The sequence below is a fragment of the Myotis brandtii genome, unplaced genomic scaffold, assembly GCF_000412655.1.
Source record: "Myotis brandtii unplaced genomic scaffold, ASM41265v1 scaffold389, whole genome shotgun sequence".
Taxonomy (NCBI): Eukaryota; Metazoa; Chordata; class Mammalia; order Chiroptera; family Vespertilionidae; genus Myotis; species Myotis brandtii.
The window spans coordinates 3,487,665-3,499,876 of NW_005364914.1; the positions used below are offsets into that span (position 1 = coordinate 3,487,665).

The 12,212-nt window shown below is 35.2% G+C and overlaps 1 protein-coding gene across 4 annotated transcripts in view; it reads right to left on the bottom strand.

Moving 5' to 3' along the window:
• The window catches only part of TBK1 (TANK-binding kinase 1), a 45,258-nt gene extending 34,731 nt beyond the window's left edge, over positions 1–10,527 (bottom strand). Inside the window, exons 1-4 of one of the 4 annotated variants that reach the window (XM_014544938.1) lie at positions 10,383–10,471; positions 7,588–7,661; positions 5,923–6,063; positions 2,797–2,926 (exon numbers count right to left, since the gene is read on the bottom strand). In XM_014544938.1, the coding sequence (XP_014400424.1) occupies positions 2,797–2,926; positions 5,923–6,063; positions 7,588–7,647 (331 nt within the window). In that variant the 5' untranslated portion in view covers positions 7,648–7,661; positions 10,383–10,471. Of the gene's footprint in view, positions 1–2,796; positions 2,927–5,922; positions 6,064–7,587; positions 7,662–10,143; positions 10,246–10,382 lie in introns of all 4 variants that reach the window. The other 3 variants (XM_014544939.1, XM_005872689.2, XM_014544940.1) reach the window with 3 other exon arrangements.
• Positions 10,528–12,212: the final 1,685 nt, after the last annotated feature.

The following is a 12,212-nucleotide window of genomic DNA, read 5'->3' on the forward strand; positions in this document are numbered from 1 at the left end:
GGCTGCCGGGCTGCCAGAGGGATGTCTGATTGCCATCTTAGGCCCAATCCCCCGGGGAGTGGGCCTAAGCCAAGCAGGTGGTATCCCCTGAGGGGTCCCAGACTGCAAGAGGGCACAGACCAGGCTGAGGGACCCCCCTTTCCCCCCTGAGTGCACAAATTTTTGTGCACGGGGCCTCTAGTATATATATATTTAAAATGGATTATTACTCAGCCATAAAAAAAATGATGAAACACTGCCATTTGTGACAACATGGATGGATCCTGAGAGTATCGTAAGTGAAATAAGTCAGGTGGAAAGGACAAGAACCATATGATTTCATGCATATGTGGGATATAAAACAGAAAGCAATGAACAAATAAAACAAACTCATAGACACAGCTAATAGAAGGGTGGTTTCCAAAGGGAAAGGGAGGTAAGTGGAGGATGAAGAGGGCAAAGAGGGTCAAATATATGGTGATGAAAGGAGACTAGATTGGGTGGTGAGCACACAGCAATATACAATGATGTACTACAGAATTGTATACCTGAAACTTACTTATTTTTAATTTTATTTCTTATATTTTATTTCTACCTGAAACTTATTTGATGTTATTAGCCAGCTATCCCAATAAATTCAAACAAAACAAAAAGAATAAAGATTCCCCAAAAAGATCAATCTTTCACTACAGTTTCACATATATTTATCTTGGAGAAATAATTCCACAAAAAAGTACATTGGATTCACTACATAAAATAGTAAAAAAAAAAAAGTGATAGAAAGAGGCTCAAGGTGTCACACTTGTAGCCATAAAAATATATTTCTCATACACTTTTCTAAGAAGGCCATATTCCTTTTTTTTTTTTTTTTTTTTTTGTAAGGGTAAAGGTGGCTACATTGCTGAAATTAAGCTGTTTTGGCTGACAAGCAGTGTCATTGAGTGATAGTTTGAAATATTTGACAGCGGATAGATAATGTCCAAATATAACATGAGCATGGGGTATCATTTCATTATGAAAACTCAGGGCCACCAGTATACTTAGGAAGGCATCAATCATCTATAACTTCAATTTGATTCAACAGGCTGTAGTATATATTAATTGTTTCTCTCTTATTTTATCCTCATCTAAAAGGTTGTTTCCACACTGCTTTCAGTGTCAAGTTCAAGAATTCCCACTAGCCCTGGCCGATGTGGCTCAGCTGGTTGGAGCACCGTCTTGTACACCAAAAGGTGGGGGGTTTGATTCCTGCTCAAGGAACATATCGAGGCTGCGGGTTCAATCCCTGGTCAGGGCTCATGAGGGAGGCAACCAATTGCTGTTTCTCTCTCCCCCTCGCCCTCCAAGATCAATTAAAAGAAAAAAAATTCCCACTAACTTTATACTTTTTTTTTTATATCTATCACTGGGCTTTTCCCACTTAAATATTGATTCATTTCTTTCCAAGATATTACTCCTTTTGGTTGTCATATTTTTAAAACAGCTTTATTGAGATTAAATTCACATATCATAAAATTCATCCTTTTAAAGTATACAACTCAATGGCTTTTAATATAGCCAGTCACAGAGTGTGCAACCATCACCATTAATTTCAGAACATTTCATTATGCTAAAAAGAGATCCCAAAACCATTAGTCACTCCTCAACTATGCCCTCCCTTCAATCCGCTGGCAACCACTAATCGGCTTTCTGTTTCTATGGATTTGCCTATTCTGGATATTTCATATAAATAAAATCATATAAATATTGTGGCCTTTTGTGTCTGGCTTCTTTCACTTAGCATAACTTTTCAAGGTATATCTCATTAAAGCATGTATCACTACTGCATTTCTTTCTTTTTTAAAATTGATTTCAGAGAGAGGAAGGGGGAAGGAGGAAGTGAGAGAGGAGGGAGGAAGAGTGACAGACAGACAGACAGACAAATGGCTGCCTCCTACACATGCCCTAATTGGGAATCAAACACACAACCTTTTGGTGTATTGGATGACGCTTCAAACAAATGAGCCACACTGGGCAGGGCTGCATTTCTTTTTACAAACAAATAATATTCCATTGTATGGATATACCACATTTTGTTGACCTATTCATCAATTAGTGGATACTTGAGCTGTTTCCATTTTTCGGCTATTATGAATATTGTTGAACAAGTTTTTGTGTGGATATGTTTTTAATTCTTTTAGGTAAATACCTAGCATGGAATTGTTAAGTCATATAGTAATTCTATGTTCAACCTTTTGAGAAACAGCTGGACTGTTTTCCCAGGTGGCTGTGCCATTTACAATCCCACCAGCAGTATATAAAGGTCCCAATTTCTGCACATCTTCACCAGCACTTGCTTTGTGGTCTTTTTGATTTCAGCCATCTTAGTGGATATAAAGTGGTAATTTGGGGGTTTTTAAATTTTCATTTCCCTAATGACTAATGATCTCAAGCATCTTTTTATGTGCTTGTTTCCTTTTTGTATATCATCTTTGGAAAAATGTCTATCAAATCCTTTGCCCATTTTTAAATTGGATTATTTGACTTTTTATTGTTGAGTTGTCAGGATAAAAATTCCTTATCAGATAAAAGATTTGCAAATATTTTCTCTCATTCTATGGATTGTCTTTTCACTTACTTGATGTTGTCATTTGAAACACTAAAGTTTTTTATATTGATAAAGTCCTTTTTATCTATTTTTTTTCTTTTTGTACGATACTTTGGTGTCATATCTAAGAAAGCATGGCAAAAAAGTCCATGGTTTTGAATGCAAAAAAATTTATGTCATCAAATTATATATACAAATATACATAAAATCATATAAATAAACAAACATACCCACATCTCGCAAAACAATTAAAAATTCAGACTCTGGTAGTCCATAGGCATTAGATGGCTCTTCTAAAACAGTGTATAAACTCCCGCATGGACAAAATTCCATAATAAGTACTTTATGTCTTGTTGTTGTCTGCAAAAAATAAATCACTGATTGAAACTCAATATAAGAAATGTTTTTATTATATGACAGTACTTAATCTGATTTCATTTAAATGTGGGATTTGCTACAATGATGAAGGCACTTTAAATTGCTTTACCTAGGATTTGTTTAATATCTGTTGACTGTACACATATAAGAATTAACATCTTATAAATTCCTATTAAAATTGAATTTGTTTTTGAAGACAATCAAGCCACAGTGAAAGCTGGCTAAATCTGAATTAGAGAATCATTGCTCTGATGTTAGAATGGTTCTTTTAAAGTTATCTTTAATTTCTTATACATAATAGTACATATAGGACCTTAGCTCTTCTAACAAATCTCTTAAAACACCTGAAGAAAACTTTTACTTCAAATAATGAAGTTCTAGCCTTAAGAACAAACAAGTGGCAGAATAGCTGATCAGTCCCTCTTGCAGCAAAGTTCTAGCCTGCTCATTTTTATCTGAGCTGCTTATTTGTTTTCAATCTTGATTCGAATGTACCACTGATTATAAAATACATCAATTTAATAACAGCTGTGTAGAGAAAAATAAATATTACCTAATTACATATACACATTGATTATAAGATATATGCTATTTCAGAAACTTGAAAATGTAAAAATAAGTCTTCAAATTCAGTTTAAGTCCTTTCTTTCTTTTATAATACTTTCTACATATCTCCAAAATACTTTTATAAAACATTTTAAATTTCCCTACTATTGAGTAGTTTATAAGAGAAAATTTTTTATTTATTTTTGAATAATTTTTATTTTTCAATTACCGTTTACATACAATATCATATTAATTTCAGATGTACAATTCAATGATTAGACATTTATATAACTTACAAAGTGATCACCCTGATAAATCTAGTACCTGACACTATACATAATTATTACAATATTACTAATTATATTCCCTATCCTGTACTTTACATCCCCATGACTATTATGTAACTACCGTTTTATACTTCTTAATCCCTTCACCTTTTCAGCCATTCCTCCAACCCCACTTCTTATCTGGCAACAGTCAAAATGTTGTCTGTATCAGAAAGAAATAAATTTTTAAAAAATTTTGTTTTTAAATAATAAAATATGTTGATTGTTGAAAAATTGGAAAATATCTGTAATTCTATAATCCAGAGATAATTATGTTAATATTTTATGCATTTTGTCTTTTATCTATGCATCAAATCATATTATAGCTACCTAACACTATTTATATATCATACTGTATATATCAAGATCATACTGTATATGTATTTTAGTCCTGATTTTCTAACATAACAATACACATAAGCAAGTTCCCAGGTGATTAAAGCTTTGGTAAATATCTTTTTTCTTCATTATTGCTTAATTGCTGTGTAGTAAAGAATTAACCAAAAGAGGTCTGGCCTTTGTCCTTGGCTACTCACAAGGCCTCTGGAATGTCCTGTCTGCTATAAGTTGTCTTTGTTTCTCTGGGGACTTTGGCCATATGACAGCCTAACAATGTGATTTATGGTGGGGGTTTTAGGTCATGCATATCCTTTCCAACTTCCAGAGGAAACAGAGACTACAGTATCAGTCTGAACCTTTGGGAAGGCCCGGAGAGTAAAGGTTGTCATGCAGAGAGAATGTGATTGAGCTCCAACTAAAATTTTGAATACCGGCAATATTCTGTGCATCCTGTCAATTTAAAGTGTTCCTGAGGACAAGGAAGAGTCACACTGAAGCCCTCCCATATTCCACCCTATAGATCCCTTGCTTTGGCTAGTTATAATTTGTATTCTTTTGCTACAATAAAACTTTAATTGTAAGTATAGAGCTTTTCTGAGTTCTGTGTCATTCAATACTAGCAAATTATCAAATCTGAGGACAGCCATGGGAAGCCCTGAATTTGTAGCCAGCTGGTCTGAAGTGAAGATAGTCCTGGGGGCTCCTGAACATGAAGCTCGTGTCTGAATGAGCATAGTCCTGTGGGCACTGTTCTCACTGACTGTGCAGTTTGCCAAACTCCCGGTAGCTGGTGTCAGAAGTCTTGAACAGGTTTGGTAATCTGGAAGGCTATGTTCTGAACCTTGAGTGTAGCTAACTCCAAGTAACTATCCATCACACATTCTAACCTATTGAACCATTTTTTATTATAAACAGGGCAGCAATGAACATCTCTGTGCATAAAACTATAATTTACATTTTTAATTACTTTTTAAGAAGTAATGACTAAAAATAAAATGACTATAAGGAGTGTAAACCTCTAAATTGTTTTTCAAAAGGTGTAATTTATTGACTACCCATGTTTACAGGGATTAAAATAGATTTCTATTTCCATTATTTCTAGATAATTATCCTAATAACATCCTTATTTTCACTGTTTCCCCCTAAAATCAATTCTATCTTTTATAAATGGACTTTACATATTAATCCCTGGATTCTTAAGATTTTTATTCCTTTACAAAGCCACCTTTCTACTGTTTGACTTTCTCTTTGCTCCTTTTAAAATTATGTCAATTTAACTTAGTTTCTTTCTTTTTTTCTTTTAGTAAATATAGTAACCATATTCTATACTCTCTTACTTTTTAAACTACTTTTTCTGATTCCATGATACTTCATTTCCATTGTTACAGCTAATCAAGAATCTTTTTTTATTTTTATATTTATTTTTTAAATTAATCTTTTGATACCTCACCTGAGGAAGGGAGAGAGAAACATGGGTGTGAGAGAGAAACATCAATCAATTGCCTTCGAACCCGCAACCCAGGTATGTGCCCTGACCGGGAATCGAACCAGCAACCTTTTGGTACATGGGACGATGCTCAACCAACTCAGCCACTTCAGCCGGGCTATTCAAGAATCTTTGAGAATAGAATATTGAATTGTATAAACTCTAATTTGCACCATTTAAAAAACAAACAAACATGTTTATAAAACATTGCTAGGTTATTTCTTCTAAATTATAACAACTATAATAAACATGAGAAGATTAACTAAAACTTAAATACTTACCTCTTCTTCAATAGCAAATAATTTGACAATATTTTTGTGATTGAGTTTTTTTAACACTTCAAATTCTCTCATTTGAACATCTACTGGACGAAGGAAGCTTATGTTATTAAATACTTTGATAGCATATAAGTCACCAGTTTTCTAAAAAAAAAAAAAGAGAGAGAGAGAGAAAGGTCTTACTTATTTATAATATTATAAAGAAGATAAAAAGGTACCATTAGAAGTAGCTATAGCAAACCTGAATATTTTTAAACATAGATAATTTATACTAGGGCTCCTGACTTTTTTTAAGCTACACTAAGTCAACCAACTGTTCAATATTTCTTTCAAATTGTATGCTTTGGAAAGGAGAAAAGACTATTTGCTTTCACATTAAGAGCTTCCATTATGATACACGTGGCAAAGATAGGCATCTACATATCAGAAAATAAGAGCTCTAATAGTACCAAATGTGAAAGTACATTTTAGATAAGAAACAGAAAGTGAAACAAGAGTTTGATCAGGGCCTAATAATTTTAAACTAGTCAAACCAGAAAAGAAAAGATTGAAAACTATAGTCCACATATGAAATTTTTAGTAAGAATCTCAAAGTAATGTAATTAACTTTTAAGAAATATTCCCTAGCTACAATAATGTGTGTGTGTATGAGTGTGCAGAAGTAGGAGTTAGAGAGTAAGGTTAAAGTAGACTATCCTCGCTGGATTGCACCACTGCTGCCTCAGATAACTTTCTGCAGCTTTACCTATGCGTAGGGAAGATCGTTGCTTCACAGATCATCTCTAAAGGATCAAACACATTTCCTTTCCTGCCTATGTAGCACCCTGCTCTCACTCTTATGGCTTACTATATAGATCACACACCGAGTTACAATGCACAGCTATAGTTGAGAGGGAATCTTAGAAGTACAAAACAAATGCTGAATTTCAGGTAAACATTACATTCGCAAGTTCTTCATATTAACCTTCCTTAAAGGCTCTCTTCCAAACCCTCCCAGCTCCTTCCACTCACTCTAACCTGAAAGCCTCTCCTTGGTGATCAGTCCAGATTCTTTGAGTTTAATATTACTCTCCCCATAATCCAAGGTTGAACTCCCCTCTTTGACCTTGGGGTTCAAGCACCCTTGCCTAAAGGTATTTCATGGCTTTCTGTCTGTCAGGACCTCTGTGCTGTTCCTGCTTTGATGCCCTCTCTACAGTTTCCACACTTCTTCACTTTCAGTCATAACACTCCTCCCCTCACCTCAGAATCTCATGATTTTTTTCTTAAAACTATTTAACTCCTTCACAACCTCACTCTCCAAGATCACTATTTGGAGACCATCTATGTGATGTGATGTGATATGATAAAGCCTCCCTCACTCCCCACTAAATACACATATATTCTTTCCAGAGGAAAAAGGGCCAATGACCATTTTTCAGACAATATGAAAACTGAAAAACTGAACTACATGTTGGTTAATTACAGTGTTTTTCCATTTGTTCAGCCAGGGTAAGGACATTGACAAATCTATACCATTCATCAGAGAGATTTTTCTTGAGGACACTTGTCTCAAACTTAGTCTAAGATTAGGTGAATCCTAACAAAGGCATGAGCAGGGAAAATAATACAATGTTGCAATGTACCCACTGTGATCAAGGCCAGTATTTTCTGTAGTCTACATTATACCTGTGAGATTACTGTGTTACGCATGGGAATGTACAATTTTCCATTTATCCAACTGCACATTTATCATTCACTGTCTGTAAGCCAAAGCATATGTAAATATTTAGAGATCTATATGTCTACATATATATATATATACAGTAAGTTCTCATTTAACATCATCGATAGGTTCTGTGACTTAAAGGGAAATGATGTATAATTAAACCAATTTTACCTCAGGGTAACTGATATAAACAACAGCTAAGTTTCTACAGCATCTCATCAATATTATAACAAAAACCGCATTAATCAAGGACTTGCTGTACACACATGTTGAAATCAACACATCCTTCCTACAGCTCTCTCCCCTTTAACTTCATCATGGTTATTATGTTATATATATACTACACACACCAATCCACACACTGTAGCTAAAGGTAACTTGATGAAAAAGAGACAGATTAAGAAGGTAATATAATGGAATAATAAATTTAGGGACCTGATCATTCTAAGCAATAACACAAAAGAGTTTAGCTAATATGGTTAAAATCCTTAAACGTTTAAGGGCAGACAGGATTTTTTTGGTTCTAGTCCTAAACCCTTGAAATTAATGTCACTGAGAAAAAACATGGTTTCTTAAAACACATCCCTTGGAAGACTATTACGAGACTGAATACTAAACTGGGTCTTAGCAATCTTTTAAGTCAATTCTTTTTTTTTTTTTAATATATTTTATTGATTTTTTACAGAGAGGAAGGGAGAGAGATAGAGAGTTAGAAACATCAACCAGCTGCCTCCTACACACCCACTACTGGGGATGTGCCCGCAACCAAGGTACATGCCCTTGACTGGAATCGAACCTGGGACCCTTCAGTCCGCAGGCCAACGCTCTATCCACTGAGCCAAACCAGTTAGGGGCTTAAGTCAATTCTTATGTCTCTCAAATCCTTACTTTAGGCTTTCAAACTATATTGGATAAAGTATGTTTTTGTTTCCTTTGAAGAAGAGCTTCAGGTTGTCTTAAGTCTAATCTGTCCTCATTCATTCATTCATTCATTTTTTCATTCAACATTTACAGAGTACCTACTATGTATAGGCACTTACATAAAGGACAATGAATATGTAATGTAAGTAAAGAAAGAGGACTGGAATATAAGAAATACTATTAGTGCCAAGCACTTTATTTTTATTATTTTTAACATGTTTTTATTGATTTCAGAGAGGAAGGGACAGGGAGAGAGAAACATCAATGAGGAGAGAGAATCATCTGTCAGCTGCCTCCTGCACACCTTCTCCTGGGGATTGCCTGTACTTGGGCATGTGCCCTGGGAATTGAAAGGTGACCTCCTGGTTCATGAGTCAATGCTCAAACACTGAACCACACTGGCCAGGCTAGTGCCAAGCACTTTCCTGTACATCACCCAATCTCTATCATTTTCTATCACTTCATCAGTTTCAAATTTGCATCCCTTCCAATGCCACCTTGCTGCTGACCCCAAAACTCTTTGGGGGCAGGAAATGTACATTATTTGTAGTTATATTCACTAGGTCCACTGCAGTGCCTGACACATATCAAGTGATTATTAAAGTCTGGTTAATTGGGGTTACAGGAAGACAGACAGTCAGATGTGTTCTCAACACTAAATCCTGTGCCGCCACTTGTTTTCACTTTCTGGCACAGGACACAAAACAAAACCAATTTCTAGGACAGAAATATCCACAGTTGAGCACAGTGGATTTGATCAAGGTACCAGAGACCACAATGAACTTGAGAACCCAGAACCTGTGCACAAGTCTGGAATCAGAAGGAAAAAAGCTAAAAGTGTCTAAATGGCACTTCTGATTCATTCTCTATGAGCCATAAAATCTCTTTTTAGTCATATTCTCTCTCCAGGAGAGGAAATAGCCCCTCTGATATGAATGTTTATCTCACTGTCACTGATGGAACTAAATGGTTGGTAATCTCAAGGCTACAGGAAAATATAAAAAAACTCTTCCTTACTAAAATATTTAAGGCTCCTGTTTCTAAAAATAAGACTTAAGGAACCTCTAAATATCATTTACTCAAAAAAATGCATAGTACTGAAAAATTAGTTGATGATTATTTGAATTATAAAAGGATTTTTAATCCACTATTTTTCTAGCTCTTTTCCCAGAATAGAAACTTTAATGATTGTAAATGTCTTCATTTTAAATTATTTTAATTATCTTTATTTTTACCCTCCAATATAGAATCTGACACAAATTTTTTTTTTAGTTATTGAAGTGCCTCTGGGGTTATTTCATTCTCACTTCCACTAACAAGTTCTAATTACCTCATACAAAGATAGAGCCTTTTAAACCTGGGCTCCTTTTTGATAATCGCATTTTATTCTAATCTGCCTTGTAGGGTGCTGTTTTACTGGGGGCATGAAGCCTTAGTACAGCATATAGGAACCATCCATGGTTGCCCTCCAAACTACAGATCTGCCTTCCCTACTACCCCCAGCCCCTATCACTGCCGCATTGGACTTCTGTTAGTGAGATCATGCACAACCACAGAGGGCGAGGTTGGGGAAAGACCCAAAAGGCACAACATACCTTCCCTAGTCACTTTTTTCAGCCACCCTCCTGTTTTTCTCTGCTACCCAACATATAACTTCTGTCACCACTCAGTAGAAAGCACTGCCTCTGACAGAAGCTCTACCGTATAAAACCACAAAAACAGGAACTCTTTAGACAGTATAACAAAAACACCAAGTCTCACGTTTTAGTGCAAGCGTGCTTCTCAGAAGAGTACATATAAAATGATAAAAACCTTCAGTTTTCTCTGTACCAACCTTATGTCTTCCACGAAAGACATTTGCAGTAGCTCCTTGGCCTAAAATATCAGATAAAAGCCACAGATGATTAGAAGTGCTCTGCATCTCGGCTTGGTCAGGCAATCCTCTTTGTTATACTAAGAGAAAAGAAAAAAAAAGTGCATGTTTGTTTTAAGGGACTAATACATTTAAGAAACAAATGTGAGTTACTTATAGTCTCAAGTAAGATCACCCCTTATTTATAGCTAAATTGAGGTGTATAACGAGTCCAAAGTAAAAACCTAAGTTTCCAGCAATAGTAAAGGCTAAAGTGTTGTGTGGGCTCTGAATAACACTAGCCAATGACATCTTATATATTCAATTTCATTTACTTATCAAAAGGCTGAAAAAAACATCTATTTCCCTTCTAATTTTGTCTTTGTCAATGAGAGTGATATTGGCCACTTCTTCAAATGTTTTGAAAGATTAATCAATGAAGAATTATATTTAAAGTGTTTCAAAATAATGCAATAGTGTAAAATATAACAATATAGTAAAAATTACTTTGTTTCCTTCAAGGGCAGGGCAACACTAACTGCTGACACTGCATAACATTTACATAACTTAAAATTTCATCTACACAGAGCCTGACAATCACAATGGAAAGGTGCAAAAATGATTGTTGCTGAAAGATTATTAACTCTTCTGAAAGTAAAGGATAGTTTCCCCAACCTGCAAGTATATAAATATAGATATGCCAAGTGCATATTACTAAATCTTAAAAAATAAGCAAGAGGAAACTATGCATGTGTGGGGGCAGGAAGCATATGGAAAATCTCTGTTCTTCCTGCTCAATTTTGCTGTGAGCCTACAACTGCTCTAAAAAGTAAAGTCTATTTTTTAAAAAGCATCATCCCTACCCAATAGTGGAAAAAAGCATCATCCCTTTTTAACACTGTCCTTTAATACTGAAAAGCATGTAAGAATACTAAAAATATTTGACCTCCATGTTAGAATAAAAAGGTATGCTAGAAAGCATAAACACTAGTCTCACCAAACCACCTTAAACTTAAACCTGCTGTAATCTCAGATTAAAACACATCTTAATATTCCTTTGTAGAACTCTGGGGGGCGGGGGGTAGCTCAGTTGGTTAGAGCATCGTCCCAATATGCCAAGGTTGCATGTTCCCCATCAGGGCACATACAAGAATCAACCAATGAATGCATAAATAAGTGAAACAACAAATCAATGTTTCTCTCCCTCTCTCCTTTCTAAATTAAAATATATATCCATTGTAGTAAGTTAGAACAGACTAGGTAGTCAGTGATGAATTCATAACTGCCAATATTCCAAGTAGAATTAGGAACTTAAAGAATGGCCAGGGGTCTAAATTTCAGCAATCTTTGATATACTAAGATACATTTATGCAATTTTACCAGCCATCTAATTCAGATACGGAATGTTACATTCGGCAGTTTATTGGAAATAAGCAATAAAAATAAGATTTCCTTTTCTTTTTCTTTTTTTAAAAATATATTTTACTGATTTTTTTACAGAGAGGAAGGGAGAGGGATAGAGAGCTAGAAACATCATGAGAGAGAAACATCGATCAGCTGCCTCCTGCATACTCCCCACCGGGGATGTGCCGCAACCAAGGTACATGCCCTGGACTGGAATCGAACCTGGGACCCTTCAGTCCGCAGGCCGATGTTCTATCCACTGAGCCAAACCGGTCAGGGCAATAAGATTTCCTTTTCACAAGTAAGAAATATTTGCGATCTACTGGGGTAATAATTTATAAACTTCTCAAATGTCTTTTCAATAATATTTTTAAATAATGAAAAACCTTCCCTAGTTAACTTTGCTGT